This window comes from Pristiophorus japonicus, chromosome 12 (genome assembly GCF_044704955.1).
Source record: "Pristiophorus japonicus isolate sPriJap1 chromosome 12, sPriJap1.hap1, whole genome shotgun sequence".
NCBI classification, from domain to species: Eukaryota; Metazoa; Chordata; class Chondrichthyes; family Pristiophoridae; genus Pristiophorus; species Pristiophorus japonicus.
Window position 1 is genome coordinate 188,170,399 of NC_091988.1, and position 25,006 is coordinate 188,195,404.

The window sequence follows — 25,006 nt, forward strand, 5'->3', positions numbered from 1 at the left end:
TAATTTTTGGGGTCAAGAAGTTTCACAAATGCTTGTATGGTCGTAAGTTTACCATCGTTACAGACCATAAGCCCCTAACAGCAATCCTCCATCCAAAGTCCCCAGTTCCAACATTAGCTGCAGCCCGAATGCAGAGATGGGCTTTAATTTTGTCAGCATATACATATGATATTGAATACAGACGATCAGCTGATCACAGTAATGCTGATGCAATGTCTAGATTGCCTTCCTCATCACAGGGTACACCCGATAGGGAAGAAGTGTTTTATTTTTCATACATTGATGAACTGCCAGTCACAGCTGGGGAGATTGGTAGAGCAACCAAACATGACCCCGTGATGTCAAAGGTGTATGAGTATATTGCAACTGGATGGCCAAACCAGGTAACAGATAAAGATACACATCCATTCTTCATTCGTAGGAATGAATTATCAGTAGATAAAGAAAGACCAGTAGCAAATCCTAAATCCAATGTACTGAAAACAAATCCAGGAGAGAATCAGAATGAAAGTCTGAGTCCAAGTCAGGGAAACAAAGAGCCTGAAGTTAGAGTGAGTTCAAATGAAAATCAAGGAAATTCCGTGGAGGAAAATGTTCCTCAGGATGAGCCTCAAATGAGTGTGAAATCAACACCGTGTTTGGAAGGTTCTGTTCGAGAGCGAAGGTATCCTCTTCGAAACAGAAAACAAGTGGTAAAGTTAAATTTGTAACTATGGATAAAAATGAAGTTATTTATGATGTTTGTTATGATGGCTTTTTCATTAAGGAGGGAGAAGTGTGACGTCTGTAAGTGCTGTAAGCTTGTAATGCTTGTAGCGCCATACTGTGGATGTGGACGTATTGTGTACTGCAGCTGCAGAGTTATAATAAACAGACAGGCAGCTTCCGGCAGCTTCCGGACAGAGAGCCTGCCATCTTAAGAGCTGTGTGTGTGTGCTCTGTGAAGAGATCACAATAATCACTCAACTATCGGTGGCTGTGCCTTCAGCTGCCTGGGCCCTAAGCTCTGGAATTCCTTCCCTAAATCTCTCCGCCTCTCTACCTCTCTTTCCTCCTTTAAGACACTCCTTCAAACCTACCTCTTTGACCAAGCTTTTGGTCACCTGCCCTAATTTCTCCTTATGTGGCTCGGTGTCAATTTTTTTTGTCTTAACACTCCTGTGACGCGTCTTGGGACGTTTTACTATGTTAAAGACACAATATAAATACAAGTTGTTACTGTTGTTGTACCACATGTTTTGGGGACCACATTATTGTGAAAATGGGAATCAGTGACCTATATATTTGACCACTGACGTACGACTGCTTTTGCTTAATTATATTACCTTTTTGTAGAAAATACTGAGCACATGTTTTATTGACCCATAAAAACTTAATAGGAAAAATATTTCAACAGCAAAATTCCTCCGCAGTGGGTAAACGCGTTGCCTACCATTGAGCCCCACCAATCAGGAAGATCCCAGGTTCAATACAAATGAAAAATACTATGGATGCTGGAAATCTGAAAATAAAACAGAAAATGCTGGAAATACTCAGCGGGTCAGGCAGCATCTGTGGAGAGAGAAACAGAGTTAACGTTTCATCAGAACTGGAAAATGTTACATGGTGTAACAGGTTTGAAGGGGCAGGGAAAGAGGGAGAGGGGACGAAAGAACAACTTGGATTTATACAGCACCTTTCACGGCCGCCGGATGTATCAAAGCACTTTACAGCCAATTAAGTACTTTTACAATGTAGTCACTGTTGTAATGTAGGAAACGCGGAAGCCAATGTGCGCACAGCAAGCTCCCACAAACAGCAATGTAATAATGACCAGTTAATCTGTTGTTTTGTTATGTTAATTGGGGATAAATATGGGCCAAGACACCGGGGATAACTCCCCTGCTCTTCTTGGTAATGGGGCAAGTAAAGAAACAAAAGGTGCGTTCTTAGAAAAGGTGTAAGTGGGAATGGCAGAATCATCATCAGCCGCTATCCTAACAAATGGGGCCAGAGGTTATGATCTGAAATTGTTGAACTCAGTGTTGAGTACAGATGGCTGTGAAGTTCCGAGTCGAAAGGTGAGGTACTGTTCCTTGAACTTTGACTACTTCTTGGCTTAATTGATCTTGGTTAGTTGGCAGTACGACTATTGGCCTGAGTATTTCTGGACTATGGAGAGTTGGTGGGTGGGTGAGGTGCGGGGGCTAGTGGGGAAATCAGGTTTGCTACCCAGTGACTGCTGCTGCAAAGTGCATATGTGAGGCAGTGCCAGGATCAGCAATCAGATGACCTGCCTACTATTTTTGTGCGCCTTGCACTGAAAGCTTGGCCAATTGATTGAGGTACTGGTGTGGAATTGTACCCCAGCACGTGTCACTGCCTTCGAGAGAAAGGATAGGGGAGAAAATCATGAAAGACAACAAAAAAAAGGCCTACGCGGGGCTTGAAGTTTGGGATCCATGTTTCCATGGTTGACCTACAATGCTCTGAAATCAGAACAGAATACTTTCGCTGTGACTGCACTAGAAAAGCACTTCGTCTCCATTATTTTTCTTATTAGGCACAGTCATATCATACATCTCTTCAATTATATCTCATGATCATAAAACGGTATGTTGATGTTTTTTCTAATCTGATGAATATTCTCCATACTCTTTTCTCATTAACCACTTTGCTCTCTTTCCCTGTTTTCTCTTTTCTGTCCTCTCTATATTTTCTCTTTTCCTAAAGCACTCAAATAATGGCACATGATAGCAACCCTTATGCAAGTTTATTTATATATTTTAAAATATATTCATACGGTGTTACACCAACACAACGGCCGAAATGTCTTTGTAATTTTCGGTGTATCAGCGGCTGTGTTGCACTGGACTTTTCCAAGGAAATTCGTGCATCAGTGGCTTACATTATTTTGTTATGTCAGAATCTCACTATGCGCGAATAACCTCAGTCATTTGCGCCACTCCTGAGCAACGAGACCTGGATGTCATGGTACATCAGTCATTGAAGGTTGGCATGCAGGTACAGCAGGTGGTGAAGAAGGCAAATGGCATGTTGGCCTTCATAGAGAGAAGGATTTGATTATAGCAGCAGGGAGGTCTTACTGCAACTGTACAGAGCCTTGGTGAGAACATAAGAACATAAGAATTAGGAAAAAGGGGTAGGCCATCTAGCCCTTCAAGCCTGCTCCGCCATTCAATAAGATCATGGCTGATCTGGCCGTGGACTCAGCTCCACTTACCCGCCCGCTCCCCATAACCCTTAATTCCCTTATTGTTTAAAAATCTATCTATCTGTGATTTGAATACATTCAGTGAGCTAGCCTCAACTGCTTCCTTCGGCAGAGAATTCCACAGATTCACAACCATTTGGAAGAAGGAATTCCTTCTCAACTCGATTTTAAATTGGCTCCCCCGTATTTTGAGGCTGTGCCTCCTAGTTCTAGTCTCCCCGACAAGTGGAAACAACCTCTCTGCCTCTATCTTGTCTATCCCTTTCATTATTTTAAATGTTTCTATAAGAGCACCCCTCATACTTCTGAACTCCAACGAGTAAAGACCCAGTCTACTCAATCCATCATCATAAAGCAACCAATCCCCTCATCTCCGGAATCAGCCTAGTGAATCGTCTCTGTACCCCTTCCAAAGCTAGTATATCCTTCCTTAAGTAAGGTGACCAAAACTGCACGCAGTATTCCAGGTGCGGCCTCCCTCACCAATACCCTGTACAATTGCAGCAGGACCTCCCTGCTTTTGTACTCCATCCCTCTCGCAATGAAGGCCAACATTCCATTCGCCTTCCTGATTACCTGCTGCACCAGCAAACTAACTTTTTGGGATTCATGCACAAGGACCCCCAGGTCCCCTGCACCGCAGCATGTTGTAATTTCTCCCCATTCAAATAATATTCCCTTTTACTGTTTTTTTTCCAAGGTGGATGACCTCACATTTTCCGACATTGTATTCCATCTGCCAAACTTAGCCCATTCGCTTAACCTATCTAAATCTCTTTGCAGCCTCTCTGTGTCCTCTACACAACCCGCTTTCCCACTAATCTTTGTGTCATCTTCAAATTTTGTTACACTACACTCTGTCCCCTCTTCCAGGTCATCTATGTATATTGTAAACAGTTGTGGTCCCAGCACCTCTCCCTGTGGCACACCACTAACCACCAATTTCCAACCCGAAAAGGACCCATTTATCCTGACTCTCTGCTTTCTGGTCGCCAGCCAATTCTCGATCCATGCTAATACATTTCCTCTGACTCCGCGTACCTTTATCTTCTGCAGTAACCTTTTGTGTGGCACCATATCGAATGCCTTTTGGAAATCTAAATACACCACATCCATCGGTACACCTCTATCCACCATGCTCGTTATATCCTCAAAGAATTCCAGTAAATTAGTTAAACATGGTTTCCCCTTCATGAATCCATGTTGCATCTGCTTGATTGCACTATTCCTATCTCGATGTCCCGCTATTTCTTCCTTAATGATAGCTTCAAGCATTTTCCCCACTACAGATGTTAAACTAACCGGCCTGTAGTTACCTGCCTTTTGCCTGCCCCCTTTTTTAAACAGAGGCGTTACATTAGCTGCTTTCCAATCTGCTGGTACCTCCCCAGAGTCCAGAGAATTTTGGTAGATTATAACGAATGCATCTGCTATAACTTCCGCCATCTCTTTTAATACCCTGGGATGCATTTCATCAGGACCAGGGGACTTGTCTACCTTGAGTCCCATTAGCCTGTCCAGCACTACCTCCCTAGTGATAGTGATTATCTCAAGGTCCTCCCTTCCCACAATCCCGTGACCAGCAATATTTGGCATGGTTTTTGTGTCTTCCACTATGAAGACCAAAGCAAAATAATTGTTTACGGTCTCAGCCATTTCCACATTTCCCATTATTAAATCCCCCTTCTCATCTTCTAAGGGACCAACATTTACTTTAGTCACTCTTTTCCGTTTTATATATCGGTAAAAGCTTTTACTATTTGTTTTTATGTTTTGCGCCAGTTTAATTTCGTAATCTATCTTTCCTTTCTTAGTCATTCTTTGCTGTCATTTAAAATTTTCCCAATCTTCTAGTTTCCCACTAACCTTGGCCACCTTATACGCATTGGTTTTTAATTTGATACTCTCCTTTATTTCCTTGGTTATCCACGGCTGGTTATCCCTTCTCTTACCACCCTTTTTCACTGGAATATATTTTTGTTGAGCACTATGAAAGAGCTCCTTAAAAGTCCTCCACTGTTCTTCAATTGTGCCACCGTTTAGTCTGTGTTTCCAGTCTACTTTAGCCAACTCTGCCCTCATCCCACTGTAGTCCCCTTTGTTTAAGCATAGTACGCTCGTTTGAGACACTACTTCCTCACCCTCAATCTGTATTACAAATTCAACAAATTCCGAGAGGATCTTTTACTAGGAGATCGTTTATTATTCCTGTCTCATTACACAGGACCAGATCTAAGCTAGCTTGCTCCCTTGTAGGTTCTGTAACATACTGTTCTAAGAAACAATCCCGTATACATTCTATGAATTCCTCCTCAAGGCTACCCCGTGCGATTTGATTTGACCAATCGATATGTAGGTTAAAATCCCCCATGATTACTGCCGTTCCTTTTTCACATGCCTCCATTATTCCCTTGATTATTGTCCGCCCCACATGAAGTTATTATTTGGGGGCCTATAAACTATGCCCACCAGTGACTTTTTCCCCTTACTATCTCTAATCTCCACCCACAATGATTCAACATTTTGTTCATTCGAGCCAATATCATCTCTCACAACTGCCCTGATATCATCCTTTATTAATAGAGCTATCCCACCTCATTTCCCTTCTTGTCTATCTTTCCGAATTGTCAGATACCCCTGTATGTTTAATTCCCAGTCTTGGCCACCCTGCAACCACGTTTCTGTAATGGCCACCAAATCATACCCATTTGTAATGATTTGTGCCGTCAACTCATTTACTTTGTTTCGAATGCTGCGTGCGTTTAGGTAGAGTGTTTTAATACTAGTTTTTAAACCATGATTTTTAGTTTTGACCCCTCCTGCAGCCCCTTTATATTCATACATCTTGTCCCTTCCTATCACCTTGTGGTTTACACTTACCCCAGTGCTACTCTGCTCTGTTGCCTCCTGCCTTTTGCATTCTTTCTTGGGGTCCTGTTCATCTGAGCTCTCACCCACTCTAACTAGCTCAGAGCCCTCTCCTGGGTTCCGAATACTCCTCGCATTGAGGCACTGAGCTTTCATGCTTGCCTTTTTATTACACTTTGACCCTTTAGAATTTTGCTGTACAGTGGCCCTTTTTGTTTTTTGCCTTGGGTTTCTATGCCCTCCACTTTTACTCATCTCCTTTCTGTCTTTTGCTTCTGTCTCCATTTTGTTTCCCTCTGAGGCCTCACCTAGAATATTGTGTTCAGTTTTGGTCTCCTAATCTGAGGAAGGACGTTCTTGCAATTGAGGGAGTACAGCGAAGGTTCACCAGACTGATTGCTGGGATGGCAGGACTGACATATGAGGAGACTGGGCTTGTATCCATTGGAGTTTAGAAGAATGAGAGGGGATCTCATAGAAACATATAAAATTCTGACAGGATTGGACAGGTTAGAGGCAGGAAGAATGTTCCCGTTACTGGGGAGTTCCAGAACCAGGGGTCACAGTCTAAGAATAAGTGGTCAGCCATTTAGGACCGAGATGAGGAGAAACTTCTTCACTCAAGAGAGTGGTTAACCTGTGGAATTCTCTACCGCAGAAAGTTGTTGAGGCCAGTTCGTTAGATATATTCAAAAGGGAGTTAGATATGGTCCTTATGGCCAAAGGGATCAAGGGGTATGGAGAGAAAGCAGGAAAGGGGTACTGAGGTTGAATGATCTGCCATGATCTTATTGAATGGCGTTGCAGGTTCGAGGGGCCGAATGGCCTACTCCTGCACCTAATTTCTATGTTTCTATTCTCGTATCGGACTCATTAGTCACCTGAGAACTCATTTTTAGTGTGGAAGCAAGTCATCCTCACTCCGAGGGACTGCCTAAGAAGATTGTCTATTGCTTTGAATGCTTTTTTATGGCATCACAATCTGCTACATTAAAAAGAGAAATGCTTTCACAATTGCATTCTCTTAAACATGCTGTGCCTAATGTGCATAAATGATGGTTTGATGGTTTCAATCTGTAATTTTCAGTCAGTACGATAAGGAGGGGTTTACAGAGGGAAGAAGGTGCATGTTTCCCGCTTTCCTGACACCCCAGCTGTTAGGCTGATTTCCGCTTCTTTTATGCATTTTCTGGCCTATGCTAATGAGATTCTCAGGAAATGTTGGCAGAAATTGCCGCCGGCAAGTTTGGTGCAGAAACGGGCTGAGGTTTCAGTGTAATTTTAACCCAGGCTGGATCGAGAAAATTCCAGTCCAACATATTTTGCTTCTATCCCTGTTATGGGGAAGTTAATTTTATTAATGCTGTCTTGCTTGCCCTAATATGAAGGATTCAGTTAAGTGTGTAAACGATTCTCCACACATTTTTGTACATTAATCAGGACTGTATGAGGAGTAGATATTAAGTAGGTTGTACAGTCCACTTTTGTTCGGTGTATAGAACTGATTCTCCTCACATTCCTGCACACTTATCAGGGATATACCCTTAATAGGAAATATATAAGCATGCTTTTCAATATACAGCAATGAGATAATTTATGAGTGTTCAAGGAGATTTGGATAATTGCACTGGCTCAGAATTACAGAGATAACCAACAAACATACGAGCACTTGCAATAAGGAATGTGAGGGTTTCCACATACAATCCAATTTGTGCATCGGAACTTAACAGAGCTCCGGAGAAATCGACGGGAGAATATCTACTCTTACACAAAGTACTCACTTTGACAGTCGTATAAATTAAATGGAGTAGTGTAGCGAGTCCAGTTCTGCTGCTTGCCTGATTTAAAAATTACGCCACTTCTGAAAGTTTGCAATTTTTGTGGGGGTGCGTCATTTAGCACAAGTGATTGTCAAAAAAAGAATTGGACAGTGTTTATGCCAGTTGGTGCTCTGCCAGATGTTTAACAAAAAAGGCAGCGATCTGTTCAGTGGAAGTAGCCACATGTTTCTTGAAGAGGCAGGATTTAATCAGTAGGACATGGTGCAGCGCTCTAAACCATGGGTGTTTTTTTAAATTTCAAAATATACTTTATTCATAAAAAAATCTGTACAGTACATTCAAAGGCATTTCAGTACATTTAGCTGCGGTCAGCAATCCCATACACTATATTTGGGTGCTGACGGCAGTTCCGTTCGTTACATTTCCTTGTTTTCCGGTTCAAGTGCAGTTCGGTACAATACGGGATACATTGTAGTACATTCAAACAAATTACATTTTATGTGTTACAATACAGTACACGGAATGGGTGACGGTACATTTACATTTTTCTTTTCAACATGCATTTCGCAGCAGACCTTGCATTGTAAATGGCACGACGTTGGTGTTTACAGATGTACACAAAAAGTAAATTACAAATACAGCCCAAGGGGGTTTTGTGCTGATTCCTGCCCCCGGGTTTTTCGTGGCAGAAGGGCTTTAAACTGTGGCCCTTCGTGTCTTTGCGGCGACTGCACCAATTTTAAGTGCGTCCCTCAGCACGTAATCTTGGATCTTGGATTGCGCCAGTCTGCAACACGCAGACATGGACATCTCCTTGTTCAGGAAAACCAGCAAGTTTCGGCAAGACCAAATGGCGTCTTTGACCGAGTTGATGGTCCTCCAGCAGCAGGTGATGTCTGTCTCGGTGTGTGTCTCTGGGAACGTAGAGCACAGAGTCCTGTGTTACGGAGCTGCTTGGGATGAACCTCGACAGCCACCACTGCATCTCTTTCCAGACCTGCGTTGCAAAGGCGCAATCCCGAAGGAGATGGGTGACAGTCTCGTCCTCCCCACAGCCGGCTCGGGGGCACCGTGCCGTGCTGCTGAGGCGTCGGCTGTGCATGAACGCTCTGACGGGTAGGGCCCTCCTCACCGCCAACCAAGCTACGTCTTGGTGCTTGTGTGAAAGCTCTGGCGATGAGACGTTCTGCCAAACGAGTTCGACAGTCCGCTCGGGGAACCACCCGACAGGGTCCACCCTCTCCTTCTTTCGTAGGGCGTCCAAGACCTTACGTGCTGACCACTGTTTTATGGCCTTGTGGTCAAAGGGGTTTCTTGTGAAGAACTTTTCCACGAAGGACAGGTGGACAGGCATGGTCCAACTGGTGGGGGCGTTTCGCGGCAGCGTGGCCAGACCCATCCTTCGCAACACCGGGGACAGGTAGAACCTCAGCACGTAGTGACACTTGGTGTTTGCGTACTGGGGGTCTGTGCACAGCTTGATACAGCCGCACACAAAGGTGGCCATCAGGATGAGGGCCACGTTCGGAACGTCCTTTCCTCCAATGTCCAGAGATTTGTACATCGTGTCTCTGCGGACACGGTCTATTTTGGACCTCCAGACAATGTGGAAGACGGCCCGGGTGACTGCCGCGGCACAGGAGCGTGAGATGGGCCAGACCTGCGCCGCATACAACAACACCGAGAGCACCTCACTCCTGATGACCAGGTTCTTGCCTGTAATGGAAAGGGAGCGCTGCTCCCACAATGCCAGTTTTTGTTTGACCTTGGCGATACGCTCGTCCCAGTTTTTGGTGCACGCCCCGTCCGCTCCGAACCATATTCCCAACACCTTCAGGAAGTCTGGCTTGACGGTGAAGGGAATGGATGCTCGGTCGGCCCAGTTGCCAAAGAGCATGGCCTCGCTCTTGCTGCGATTGACCTTTGCTCCCGAGGCCAGTTCAAACCGGTCGCAGATTGCGAGCAATCTGCGGACCGACTGCGGATCCGAGCAAAAGACGGCAACGTCATTCATGTACAGGGAGGTCTTGACCTGAGCGCCTCCGCTGCCTGGGATCGTCACCCCTCTAATGCCCGCATCCTTCCTGATGGAAGCTCTATACCATGGGTGTTGCCATATGGTATTTAAAGTGACAACGTGCTGTCTACTGGGTTGTTCTATGATCATTAGCTTTCAGTCTATTTTCTCTCAGGACGGTGTTGCAATATCCTTAGGCTAGGGCGGCGAAAGAATCAGACAGGGTTCCCGCTCCTGTTCATTATCCAATGACCCTGCAGGAAGGTGCAGTTTGTCAAGTTAGGGCAAGATCATGCTGACTGTGATGCTCCACTCCACAGCCAAACAGCTTGTCAGCACTCACTGTCAACAACTACAGCTTGCATTTATATAGCATCTTTAACATAGCAAAACGTCCCAAGGAGCTTAACAAGAGCGATATCAATGAAAACATTTTTGACACTGAGCCACAGAAGGAGATAACAGGATAGGTGAGCAAAAGTTTGGTCAAAGAGGTAGGTTTTAAGGAACATCTTAAAGGAGGAGAGCGAGGTAGAGAGGTGAAAAGGTGTAGGGTTGGATTCAGAGCTTAGGGCCGAGGCAGCTGAAGGCACGGCCGTGAAAGGTGGAGCAATTAAAATCGGGAATATGCAAGTGCCCAGAATTGGAGGAGTGCAAATATCTCGACGGAAACGAGGATGAGGATTTTAAAATTGAGGCATTGTCGAACTGGGAGCCAGTGTCGGTCAGTGAGCACAGGAGGTGATGAGCGACTGAGACTTGGAGCGAGTTACGATACAGGCAGCAGATTCAAGATTCCCACTTGAGCAATGCCACTTTGGTGAGATAGCTCATCATCATAGGCAGTTCCTCGGAATCGAGGAAGACTTGCTTCCATTCTTAAAATGAGTCCTTAGGTGGCTGAACAGTCCAATACGAGAACTACAGTCCCAGTCACAGGTGGGACAGATAGGCGTTGAAAGAAAGGGTGGGTGGGACAGGTTTGCCGCAAGCTCTTTCTGCTGCCTGCGCTTGATTTCTGCATGCTCTCGGCGATGTGACTCGAGGTGCTCAGCGCTCTCCCGGGTGCACTTCCTCCACTTAGGGCAGTCTTTGGCCAGGGACTCCCAGGTGTCAGTGAGGATGTTGCACTTTATCAAGGAGGCTTTGAGGGTGACCTTGTAACGTTTCCTCTGCCCACCTTTGGCTCATTTGCCGTGAAGGAGTTCCGAGTAGAGCGCTTGCTTTGGGAGTCTCGTGTCAGGCATGCAAACAATGTGGCCTGCCCTGCGGAGCTGATCAAGTGTGGTCAGTACTTCAATGATGGGGATGTTGGCCTGGTCGAGGACGCTAATGTTCGTGCGTCTGTCCTCCCAGGGGATTTTTGTAGGATCTTGCGGAGACATCGTTGGTGGTATTTCTCCAGCAACTTGAGGTGTTTACTGTACATGAGCCATACAGGAGGGCGGGCATTACTACAGCCCTGTAGACTATGAGGTAGCTAAATACTGCTGACAATCTGTGGAACTGGGCCCAGCTCGAGTTGTCACTTTATGGGAAGGAGAGAAAATTGGAGGAAAGCAAAGTAACATTCCCAGTACATCTATTTTCAAATGATTGAATGTTTTCCAGTGGATGTTGATACTCAGAAAGTGAGAAGGTGTTAAACTTGCACTCTGTGTTCTCCGTTTTTCACCCTGACTCTGTGATTGTCAGGAAACAAGGCTGAACAGTGGAGGCAAGTGCCGTAAGTACACAAGCCAGGCACTTCCAGTCCTTGATCTGTGTGAGGAAAATTAAATAATCATAAATGGGATTTCTACATCACAACAGTGACTACACTTCAAAAAGTACTGCATTGGCTGTAAAGCACTTTTGGACGTCTGGTGGTCGTGAAAAGTGCTATATAAATGCAAGTCTTTCTTATGTTGGGTAAACAATATATTTCCTTAACTCAAGTACTTTAATTCCTAGCTTTGCTTGGGAAGAAAAAAATGCGGGCTTGAAGCACTATCATTTTTAATTGTCCTATTAATGTAAAAGATGGAACAGGGTGGCAGCGTGACACTTGGATAGCCACCCTTCAGGTTTTGAACTGAACACTCCGATTTTGAGGATGGCAAGCTAATATCCTTTGTAGCTGAAAGCCCGTACAGTAAAGGTTTAATTTACCACGCTTGTGTTAAAAAAGAAATACTCCACGGGTGTGCAAGCAGACCATCTGCTGCTCCACACACGCACAATGCGTTTCCCTGTAGCTTCAACAACAGTAGACTTTTGGATTGGGCAAAAGGCATTATATTGAAGTTCCAGCGTGCTGTGCCATGGCGTATGAGGCTGCTCATTTTTGTCAACAACAACAACAACAGCTTATTTATAGAGTGCCTTTAACATAGTAAAACATCCCAAGGTGCTTTGCAGCAGTGTTATAAGACAAAACAGATACATTTGACACCGAACCACATAACTGCCACATGTCGCACTTCTCATATGCTGCTGTCCCTTCAGGTGAGACGTGAGGAACTGCCTGGTGTTTCCTCACAGGGAAGGAAGGAGATGGGAAAACCAGACAAGTCACAGTGGCTCACGGTTATTGACTGAAGAATATCATTCGAAGAGGCTTGCAAGGAATCGTGTTTGTCCTTTTGAGCAAGTTGGTACATAATGGTTCAGCCAATTTTTCCAGTGAGTAATTAAACGATCCCCCCAGTCCCTGAGAGTTAGACCACAGACGAGAGATGGTGGAGGGGGATGGATTGGTTGACCCCACCTCAGTCAAACACTACAGATTGAGGAGGGGGAGGGATAGTGTGCCGCGGTCACAGTTACAGAAGTGTAATTTGTGACTTTGACTAATGAGGTCTCAGTGCTAAGGGCAAGGCAGAAACTAGATTGTGGAGATTTGAAGAAGGTCTCTAACTAAAGGTTTATTTTCGTCACACATTTTGTCATTGTCAAACACACATGCACATGCATAATTTTGGGTGGGGAGGCTGTGGCTGAGAGTGAGACCTTGACAAAGCATTTGCAAATCAGCCATACACAAGTCCAGGATGTGAAGTATCAACACGCAAGGTCTGTCTAACCACTTGCCTATATTTAAAGCTCTGGTTCGTGACCATAGAATATGATCACACCATGTCCACTGATTTGCTTGAAGGAAACTGTGGACTAGTTAGCCTCACATCTGTCATTGGGAAAATGCTGAAACCCATTATTAAGGAAGTAGTAGCAGGACGTTTAGAACATCATAATATAGTCGAGCAGAGTCAGCATGATTTTATGAAAGGGAAATCATGTTTGACAAATTTGCTGGAGTTCTTTGAGGATGTAATGAGCAGGGTGAATAAGGGGGAACCAGTGGATGTTGTGTATTTGGATTTCCAGAAGGCATTCGATAAGATGCCATATATAAGGCACAAGGTAAAAGCTTACAGGGTTGAGGGTAATATATTAGCATGGATAGAGGATTGGTTAACTAACAGAAAACAGAGAGTCAGGATAAATGGGTCATTTTCAGGTTGGCCAACTGTAACTAGTGGGGTGCCACAGAGATCAGTGCTGGGGCCTCAACTATTTACAATCTATATTAATGACTTGGATGAAGGGACCGCGTGTAATGTAGCCAAATTTGCTGATGATACAAAGATAGGTGGGATAGCAAGTTGTGAGGAGGACGCAAAGAATCTACAAAGGGATATAGATAGGCTCAGTGAGTGGGCAAAAATTTGGCAGATGGAGTATAATGTGGGAAAATGTGAGGTCATCCATTTTGGCAGGAAAATTAAAAAAGCTAATTATTATTTAAATGGGGAGAGATTACAAAATGTTGAGGTACAGAAGGATCTTGGAGTCCTTGTACATGAAACACAAAATGTTAGTATGCAGGTACAGCCAGTAATCAGGAAGGCAAATGGAATGTTGGCCTTTATTGCAAGGGGATAGAGTATAAAAGTAGGGAAGTCCTGCTACAACTGTACAAGAATTGGTGAGACCACACCTGGAGTACAGTTGGAGTTAGTTCAGAGAAGGTTCACAAGGTTGATTTCTGAGATGAAGGGGTTGTCTTATGAAGAAAGGTTGAGCAGGTTGGAGTTTAGAAGAATGAGAAATTATCTTATTGAAACGTATAAGACTCTGAGGGCTTGACAGGGTAGATGCAGAGAGGATGTTTCCCCTCATGGGGGAATCTAGAACTAGGGGGCATAGTTTCAAAATAAGGGGTCGCCCATTTAAAATGGAAATGAGGAGGAAATTCTTCTCCCAGAGGGTCGTGAATCTTTGGAATTCTCTACCACAGAGAGCTGTGGAGGCTGGGTCATTGAATATATTTAAGGTGGAGATGGACAGATTTTTAAATGATAAGGGTTATGGGGAGCAGGCAGGGAAGTGGAGTTTAGGCCAAGATCAGATCAGCCATGATCTTATTGAATGGCCTACTCCTGCTCCTATTTCTTAAATCTCTGGTGACTGATGAGCACTGCGGAGGATTGAGTGTATATTGAGAGAAATATGATAATCGTTATTTCAAATTAACTGGTATTTTTGTTTGGACAGACTGCTTTGGTCCCGGTGGCAACTAACCAGGCTGGACACTGCTCCCCGGGACTGCACTGAGAAAGGACAAAGACCACTTTGGTCTTCAATGATAGCAGAGTTCCAATGCAGGTCAAGCTTGTGATATGCAAGACATGTCCAAACAGTTCTCCTTCATGATGAGAACAAAGTATGCATGGAAGGACTTCCTTCGGCCCATGTGCGAGATTCGGGACCAAGCTAAGAGATGGATGTGGCAAAAAGAAGTGATTGAAAGGGAGGAAGGGTTCCAGTTTACCAGGCACTGGCAAAGCTCCACGTATGAGGATCTTGATTAAGCAGTTGGTAATGAATAAGCCTGCCATGCAGCATGCGACTTGGACATCTGGAACATCAAGTTAGGGCTCAGTGCTGGGTCCCTTGCTTTTTGTGGTATATATTAATGACTTGGACTTGAATGCTGGGGGTATGATTAAGAAGTTTGCAGATGACACTAAAATAGGTTGTGTGGTTGATAACGAAGAAGAAAGCTGTGGACTGCAGGAAGATAGCAATGTACTGGGCAGAATAGTGACAAATGGAATTTAATCCGGATAAGTGTGAGGTAATGCATTTGGGGAATACACATTAAATGGTACAACACTGAAAAGTGTAGAGGAAGAAAGGGACCTTGGAGTGCAGGTCCACAGATTCCTGAAGGTAGCAGGCCAGATAGATAAGGTGGTTAAGAAGGCATATGGAATACTTGCCTTTATTAGTCGAGGCATGGAATACAAGAGCAAGGACGTTATGCTTGAAATGTATAAAACACTGGTTAGGCCGCAGCTGGAGTACTGTGTGCAGTTCTGGTCACCACATTACAGGAAAGATATGATTGCCTGGACTGGAGATTTTTGGCTATGAGGAAAGATTGGAGATGCTGGGATTGTTTTCTTTGGAACAGAGAAGGCTGAGGGGAGACATGATTGAGGTGTATAAAATTATGAGGGGCCTGGATAGAGTGGATAGGAAGGACCTGTTTCCCTTGGCAGAGGGGTCAATAACCAGGGGGCATAGATTTAAAGTCATTGGGGGGAGGTATAGTGGAGATATGAGGCAAAATGTCTTAACCCAGAGAGTGGTGGAGGTCTGGAACTCACTGCCTGAAAGGATGATAGAGGCAGAAAGCCTCACCACATTAAAAAAATACTTGGATGTGCACTTAAAATGCCGTAACCTACGGCACCTACCTAGAGCTATGAACCAAGAGCTGGAAAGTGGGATTAGGCTGGATAGCTCTTGGTCAGCTGGCGCGAACACGATGGACCGAAATGGCCTCCTTCCGTGCTGTAAATTTCTATGATTCCACAGCTTACAAGATGCAAGCTGCATCAGTACATCCTTTCATCATGCTGAAGGTTGTATGTTGTACAGCTGACAAGAAAACTGGAATGGCAACTGCTGCAAGATATTATCTGGAGATAATGTGCTCCTATATCCAAGGGTTGATACCCAACATATTTGGGCTGCAGAGAGGTCAGCAGCGGAATCCCCACTTCTCCAATTAGTGGGACTGTCATTCATTTGGATATGGCATATGTGTGTGTCTGTTTTGGCCAGAAAGTTGGTACAATGCCACTCACACATTTTATATGCTACTCTTCGTGCCATTTGCGAAGAGCTCCTAGTATCTGCTCTCTGCCAAGCAAGGGCTCAAATCCATGCGCACCAATTTTATGTGCTATCTAATGGCTATCCTCCTAAAACGGGGTGCAGGTGGGCAAGGTCAAAGTAGCTCCAAGATGACCCTCTCCAACTTAGCTCTTGACAGCTGAGCCTAGCGGATCTGCTGTACTCCAGGACACGGCTGATGATTGACCAGCCAGATGGTTCATTAATGCCACTTTGAAGAATAGACGTGCGACTGGGGGCTGGCATTCTGCCCAATCAGCTCCAGATAACATTGCAGGCCAAAATTCTAATGCGTGGCAAAAAACAAGGTGAAGTTATCCAGTGCCCTAATCTGGAACACTGAGTGATTTTTGCTGATTAAACTTTAGTAGCACCCCTGCACAGACTTGGGTCGATAAGCCTTGGCTTTGATAACCTGCACCTAAATTATCTGGGGACAGATGGTAGACTCCATATTGTGCAAACAGAAACTCTACAAAGGGGCGTAGATTTCTCAGCAGTTGCAAACTCTTAAACATAATGCTGGATTTCTGCATGCGCCAGCCATCCAAACAACCAAAACAGTGGACATTTAATTTCATCTGTGATGTCCTTATTTTCGAGGTAGTTCTGGTGAGATTGGATTTCACTTCCAATCCCATTAATCACTTGCTTTGTTTGAAACAGGACAAAGCATTTACTTATCTGATAAAGTGCACTTTTCTGCAAATGTACTTCAATTTAAATTTACAGAACCATTTGCAAGAAAAAAGGAACCATTCACAGTTGATTAAAAGCTCATTTTAGCAGAGCATTAATAGCTTTGTGACTTAGTGGGATAGATGAGGAAGGGATCGTTAGTAACCCATTCTTATGCTAGTTTATTTTCAACATAACTATAGATATTTGTACTGCACTTTTTTTGACAGACATGTGTCTATCTGATGCCCCCCTGCCCTCCCCCCCCTGGCCCCCTCCCGGCCTGAATCATTCCCTCCACATAAGAACATAAGATATAGGAGCGGGAGTAGGCCGTACGGTCCCTCGAGCTTGCTGCGCCATTTAATACGATCATGGCTGATACGATCATGGACTCAGGTCCACTTCCCTGCACGCTCCCCATAACCCCTTATTCCCTTATCGTTTTAGAAACTGTCTATTTCTGTCTTAAATTTATTCAATGTCCCAGCTTCTACAGCTCTCTGAGGCAGCGAATTGCACAGATTTACAACCCTCAGAGAAGAGGTAGTGCTGGACAGGCTAATGGGACTCAAGGTAGACAAGTCCCCTGGTCCTGATGAAATGCATCCCAGGGTATTAAAAGAGATGGCAGAAGTTATAGCAGATGCATTCGTTATAATCTACCAAAATTCTCTGGACTCTGGGGAGGTACCAGCGGATTGGAAAGCAGCTAATGTAACGCCTCTGTTTAAAAAAGGGGGCAGGCAAAAGGCAGGTAACTATAGGCCGGTTAGTTTAACATCTGTAGTGGGGAAAATGCTTGAAACTATCATTAAGGAAGTAATAGCGGGACATCTAGATAGGAATAGTGCAATCAAGCAGACGCAGCATGGATTCATGAAAGGGAAATCATGTTTAACTAACTTACTGGAATTCTTTGAGGATATAACGAGCATGGTGGATAGAGGTGTACCGATGGATGTGGTGTATTTAGATTTCCAAAAGGCATTCGATAAGGTGCCACACAAAAGGTTACTGCAGAAGATAAAGGTACGCGGAGTCAGAGGAAATGTATTAGCATGGATAGAGAATTGGCTGGCGAACAGAAAGCAGAGAGTCGGGATAAATGGGTCCTTTTCCGGTTGGAAATCAGTGGTTAGTGGTGTGCCACAGGGATCAGTGCTGGGACCACAACTGTTTACAATATTCATAGATGACCTAGAAGAGGGGACAGAGTGTAGTGTAACAAAATTTGCAGATGACACTAAGATTAGTGGGAAAGCGGGTTGTGTAGAGGACTCAGAGAGACTGCAAGGAGATTTGGATAGGTTAAGCGAATGGGCTAAGGTTTGGCAGATGGAATACAATGTCGGAAAGTGTGAGGTCATCCACCTTGGGAAAAAAAACAGTAAAAGGGAATATTATTTGAATGGGGAGAAATTACAACATGCTGCGGTGCAGAGGGACCTGGGGGTCCTTGTGCATGAATCCCAAAAGGTTAGTTTGCAGGTGCAGCAGGTAATCAGGAAGGCGAATGGAATGTTGGCCTTCATTGCGAAAGGGATGGAGTACAAAAGCAGGGAGGTCTTGCTGCAACTGTATAAGGTATTGGTAAGGCCGCACCTGGAGTACTGCGTGCAGTTTTGGTCACCTTACTTAAGGAAGGATATACTAGCTTTGGAAGGGGTACAGAGACGATTCACTAGGCTGATTCCAGAAATGAGGGGGTTACCTTATGATGATAGATTGAGTAGACTGGGTCTTTACTCGTTGGAGTTCAGAAGGATGAGGGGTGATCTTATAGAAACATTTAAAATCATGAAAGGGATAGACAAGATAGAGGCAGAGAGGTTGTTTCCACTGGTAAGGGAGACTAGAACTAGGGGGCACAGCCTCAAAATACGGAGGAGCCAATTTAAAACCGAGTTGAGAAAGAATTTCTTCTCCCAGAGGGTTGTGAATCTGTGGAATTCTCTGCCCAAGGAAGCAGTTGAGGCTAGCTCATTGAATGTTTTCAAGTCAAAGATAGATAGATTTTTAACCAATAAGGGAATTAAGGGTTACGGGGAGAGGGCGGGTAAGTGGAGCTGAGTCCACGACCAGATCAGCCATGATCTTATTGAATGGCGGAGCAGGCTCGAGGGGCTAGATGGCCTACTCCTGTTCCTAATTCTTATGTTCTTATGTTCTTCAAGAAATGTCTCCTCATCTCAGTTTTAAATGGGCGGCCCCTTATTCTAAGAATATGCTCTCTAGTTCTAGTCTCCCCTATCAGTGGAAACATCCTCTCTGCATCCACCTTGTCAAGCCCCCTCATAATCTTACACGTTTCGATAAGATCACCTCTTATTCTTCTGAATTCCAATGAGTAGAGGCCCAACTTACTCAACCTTTCCTCATAAGTCAACCCCCTCATCTCCGGAATCAACCTTGTGAACCTTTTCTGAACTGCCTCCAAATCAAGTATATCCTTTCGTAAATATGGAAACCAAAGCTGCACGCAGTATTCCAGGTGTGGCCTCACCAATACCCTGTACAACTGTAGCAAGACTTCTCTGCTTTTATACTCCATCCCCATTGCAATAAGGCCAAGATACCATTGGCCTTCCTGATCACTTGCTGTACCTGCATACTAACCTTTTGTGTTTCATGCACGAGTACCCCCAGGTCCCGCTGTACTGCAGCACTTTGCAATCTTTCTCCATTTAAATAATAACTTGCTCTTTGATTTTTTTTCTGCCAAAGTGCATGACCTCACACTTTCCAACATTGTACTCCATCTGCCAAATTTTTGCCCACTCACTTAGCCTGTCTATGTCCTTTTGCAGATTGTTTATGTCCTCCTCACACATTGCTTTTCTTCCCATCTTTGTATCATCAGCAAACTTGGCTACATTACACTCAGTCCTTCTTCCAAGTCATTAATATAGATTGTAAATAGTTGGAGTTCCAGCACTGATCCCTGCAGCACCCCAATAGTTACTGATTGCCAACCCAAGAATGAACCATTTATCCCAACTCTCTGTTTTCTGTTAGTTAGCCAATCCTCTATCCATGCGAATACATTACTCCCAGTCCTGTGAACTTTCATCCCCTTCCTCTCCTCCCCTGTCGGTGCTGACCCTGTCTGCGTTCAGTTCAACACGCACTGGTTCCCCTCCCTCTGCACCCTGTCGGTGCAGACTCTGGCTGGGTTCAGTTCTGCACTCACTGGTTCCCCTCCCCTGAAGGTGCTGACTCTGGCTGGGTTCAGTTCTGCACTCACTGGTTCCCCTCCCCTGAAGATACTGACCCTGGCTGGTGCCGAGAAGCAGGACCTGAGGCTCCGACTCTCTTCGTCCGCTCAGGCCCCGGCCCTCTCCCCCACCCCCACCCCGACTCTCTTCTCTCCCGACTTCCCTCGCTCCGACCCCGACCCCTCTCGGGGGGCCGGTGAGCAGAGAAGCGGGGGCGGGGGGGGGGGGGAGCGCCCGAGAGAGAGGGAGATAGAGAGGGGAGAGGGAGAGAGAGACTGGGAGGACAGTGAGAGACTGGGGGAGAGAGAGATCGGGAGAGAGGCTGGTAGGGAGGGGGCGGGGGGGGAAGAGAGAGCGGATTGGGTGGGGGGGTGAGAGAGAAATTGGCCGGGGGGGAGAGAGAGAGAGGCTGTGAGGGAGAGAGGCTGTGAGGGAGAGAGGCTGGGGAGAGAAAGGCTGGGGAGGAGAGAGAGAGGCTGAGGGGAGAGTGAGAGAGACTGGGAGGGGCGGGGGGTGGGGGGAGGGATCAGAGGGGAGAGAGGGAACTCAGAGAAGATGGATCATGTTCTTCCAACCCCCACAACTATTTTGGTAAAACAATAGATCAAGTGCCCCCTTATTAAAGGGGCACTAAAACCAACAAATTAAACAAATTAACTTTTTACAATAATGGTTCAAATTAAAATTTGGTTGTCGGGGATGATGATGCACTCCTGTCCCTCTGGTGCCCACCTCTCGTGGAAGGCCGTGAGCGTTCCAACACCCTACAAGGGACATTGTTGGAGTGGATGATATTCAGAAGTCACGACACTGTCACTATTCACTTCATATCCAATAAACCTGTTAACAATCCGTACACAATGCCTGTCCCATCTATCGGGGGGGCGGATGCACTTGGACTGGGGTAAGGCACTTCGGCTGGGGTCGGCATGTACATGGATTGGGGTAAGGCACATCAGCAGGGGGAGGAATGCACTTGGACTCGGGTACAGGACTTTGGCTGGCCCTTGCTGGCTTCTGGGGAGCTCTGTCACTTCAGGAAGTCAAGTCAGTGAGGCCTTGGGGTGGCGGTTCCAGTTACACATTCCTGTGAAACTTCAGGGTGTGGCTTATCCTCTAAGGGGTCCAATCATAGACAAAGAGTGGAGCGTGGTGGCCATTTTTGCAGTACAAATAAGCACATCCGTTTATTTTATCGTGAGTGAGCTGTGCAGCTCCTAGTACCTGTGGTCCACTTAGTGAGACCGTAATCCTATACTCGTCAGTTATCTAGTGACCACTCTCCATGGGAGGGCAAAATAGGTAAAAGGGGTTTCTTTGGGGTCAACATATCTCCATCGTGACAAACTTGGCAATAGGAATTTGGAATTAAATTAGTCAGACCTGGAAATCCGACACCTGACTAGGCAGGTCTGCAGTGCTCCAGGATACTGTTGATGATTAACTAGCCAGCGTGTCTTACTAACGGAACCCGGGGAAGTAGAACCCTCCAGCAGGAATTCTGCCCTCTCTGCTTCAGATAACCCTGCCAGCCAGCTCCCTAACAGTGAGGTGATCTCAGCTGGACAAGCTGAGGCTAGTCAGCTGCGGCTCAGTTCGCAGCACTCTCGGTTCTGAGTCAGAAGGGTGTGTGTTCATGTCCCACTCCAGAAACATGAGCACAAAGTTTTGGCTGACACTCGCAGTACAGTACTGTAGGAGTGCTGCACTGTCAGAGGTGCTGTCTTTCAGTTGAGATGTTAAATCAAGGCCTCGTCTGCCCTCTCAGGTGGACGTAGAAGATGCCATGGCACTATTTTGAAGAGTAGGGGCGTTCTCCCTGGTGTTCTGGCCCGTATCTATCCTTCAGCCAACATCAGTAAAACAGATTATCTGGTCATTATTACATTGCTATTTGTGGGTCCTTATTATGTGCAAATTTGCTGCCATATTTCCTACATTACAACAGTGATCACACTTCAAAAGTACATCATTGGCTGTAAAGCACTTTGGGTCGTGAAAGATGCTACATAAATGCAAGTCTTTCAACAAGCTATGGAAAGCTTACTGTGTTTTGTTTTAGTAAACCTCCAGCAGTACCCATTCACATTCTTGGGCTATGGGCCATGGGAGAGGGAATTCGTAAGCCTTGCCTTTACCAACCTGTGCCTAAACTCTTTGGGTTTTGGTAAGTAGGATGTGCCTCCATGAGGGGTGAGCGTGTGGTCTGTATTGGACAAACAGAAACTTTACACGTGCAGATTTTTTTTTACTTGTTCATGGGATGTGGGAGTCGCTGGCAAGGCCAGCATTTATTGCCCATCCTTAATTGTCCTTGAGAAGGTGGTGGTGAGCCGCCTTCTTGAACCGCTGTAGTCTGTGTGGTGAAGGTACTCCCACAGTGCTGGTAGGGAGGGAGTTCCAGGATTTTAGCCCAGCGACGATGAATTTCCAAGTCAGGATGATGTGTAATTTGGGAGGGGAACTTGATGGCGATGGCGCTCCCATGTGCCTGCTGCCCTTGTCCTTCCAGGTGGTCGAGGTCGCGGGTTTCTCAGTTGCTTAGCTTACAGACTCGTGGGTTGCTGCATATGTTCAGACATGTGGCTAACCAGAAAAAAAAGATGCTGGTCATTTGTGAATATCTTTAACAGGATCTCTGTTGCATGTTGGAGCAACGCTCCTCGCCCTGATTTAAGAAATGCAGAGTCTTCCCTACCAGCAGAGGGGAGCAGTGAATGCGTTATCACTTTGCCATTGCTTCCCCTGCGCAAGTGCTAGATCTCTGGCAGTTTGCTCTTTGTGCCTCTTCCATTCCTCTGTGTTTTTTTCTCCTGTAGAGCGGCAAGGATCAGATTTCACATCCGCGACACTATTCAGAGGCTGGGTTGGAAGGTTTTGTCTCAGCACTGCCAACAACACACGTCTTGCACTCGACATGTAACAAAAATGGCTGAGAGGTAAGAAATGCCGCTTTTTAATGTTCTTGATCTTTTAGCATTATTTAAAAAACTAACTTTTAACCTCTTTTATAAGTTTGGGAGTTGCAAAACCACCAGCAAAACTTGATTTGGAAAAATGTATTGTGCTTTTAAGTATGTTTTTTCCTGCGGGTTTTTTTAAAATAAAAGAGGAGGAAAAAAAATCACTGTTCGAAAACTTACAGGGGAATTTGTTCCAAACGGGAATCGCAGGCGATGTTGTTGGATTTCGAGTAGATTGGGGCGAAAGTGTTAAGTGAATACTGTGAAGTTTTTCCCTTCCTTCCACCTTTTTATATTGTTTAGAAATTACTCCAGTGACTTTAACCAGTAACAGCGTTGGCCGACACTCCTGTTGTGTTGTTGGAATGAAGTTATTGCAAATGTATCCAATCGGTCCCACAGTTGCAATTTTTGTTGCACTTTTCTTTTGTTTCACTGCGAGCAACATGACTCTTCACTCTGCTCTGCCCCCGGTTTTTCCACAATATGTTAGTTGGACACATTTGTTAAACCTCATACAATCCAGATCATATTCGATTAGGATCTACTGAAGGTCGCGGCCGATCGTTTGTTTGGAAGCAGGATGTTTATCCATAAAGAAGTGAGATTTCTAATAAAGATTAAAAACACATTTTTTCCCCTTGTCTCCTTTCCGCTCCTCTTTGGGGGGTGGGGGGGAATTTTACATTGACTTTTTAATCAGGAGATTGCCTGTAATCCGTCTCCAAATACTGGGAAGCGGTTATCTTGTTGTAATCCGGTTGTCTCTGATCCCAACCCCGCTCCATTATCAATGGTCATTTACAATCGCTATTGATCTGTGGTTTTAAGTGTCTGCGCTTGCTTGACTAGGTCTGGCCACTGGACAAAATAGCTCGTGTATATTTTGGCAGGCGGGGGGAATTAATGCTGATGAAAGCATTTTGATCCAATAAAAGTTGTTGAAAGAACTTGACGTTTGGTTATACAAGCTCGCTTGGTATGAGTAATTCAGTCTGATTCACACAGTACCTGGTGATGACGAGTGTGTTTGTACATGCCAGTGATTGGTAGATCACTTATTGTTGAATAAAATATTAACCAATATTGCACGCCCACAGACCTGCTTTAACCTACCCAACAGTGTTGTACTGATGACCTGGTAAATGCATTGTGTTAGTCTGGTACAGATCAGTAGGGACCAGGAATAGCTAATGTTCAATCCTTGGTCTGTGCTGGTTTAGCTGATTTTCAAGTGGGTTTGCGATTTTAAAGTGACACAGTTGACCTCAGTGCCCTCCCCCAGGCTAAAGAGGAAAGATCATCCAGGGCTCCTGCTCCTGATTGCCATCAAGTATTGTTGGGAAGAGTGCGCGTGAGCATGCGCCGATGTGAACTCGGAGGGACGAGGGGGTCACGTTCACCCATGCTACTCCGCATGGTTGAATATGTTGGCAACGTTTATTGGCTAGGTTCGCACAGAAAGAATTGCCGCTTGGAGGGCAGCCAATACTTGTGGAACCCAGTGTGACTCGGAGGTGGAAAACGGGGCTGCAGAGAATCTTGCCTGAATATCAAAAATATTAATGTATTTGTGCAGAAGACAATGGGGCTGAAATTGCCCACCGCCCAAAACGAGTCGCACCTACTGCTTTCCAAGTGTTCCATCCACCCCAATGCATGGAGTGGACAATCCGGAGAAACGCAGCTCTTTGGGTGATGTTTTCGGTTGGAGCAGTGTTGGTGTGGGGAGAGGAGCGGAAGTGCGAGGGGGTCGGAGTGTCCGACGCTTCAAGTCATCAGCGCCGGCAGGTCACAACATCCCTCCCTTTCAGTTAAAGGGGAGGGCTGCTGTGGACTCTACAGCCACTTTAGTGGCAAACACTGGGCCACCAAGGATGGTTTCGGCCAGGCATAAGAGGAGGGGTGCTAGGCTGCCTGTTGGCGGCCCGGCTGAACCCGTAGACATAATTGTCGGCCCGACCTGGCAGTCTGCTGACAAAAAAAAAATAACATGGAGTCGCCCGCAGCGCCATCTCCTCTTTAAGGGTGGATGCGTCGTCAAGCCACAGAAATTGTACCAACAGCAAAAGCTGTCAGTG

The 25,006-nt window shown here is 45.4% G+C and overlaps 1 protein-coding gene across 1 annotated transcript in view; it reads left to right on the forward strand.

The window, feature by feature from the left end:
* Positions 1–25,006, forward strand: part of LOC139277602 (rho GTPase-activating protein 39-like) — a 238,507-nt gene that overhangs the window by 48,853 nt on the left and 164,648 nt on the right. Inside the window, exon 2 of the mRNA XM_070896288.1 lies at positions 22,782–22,901. Coding sequence (XP_070752389.1) covers positions 22,891–22,901 — 11 coding nt within the window. The 5' untranslated portion in view covers positions 22,782–22,890. The remainder of the gene's footprint in view (positions 1–22,781; positions 22,902–25,006) is intronic.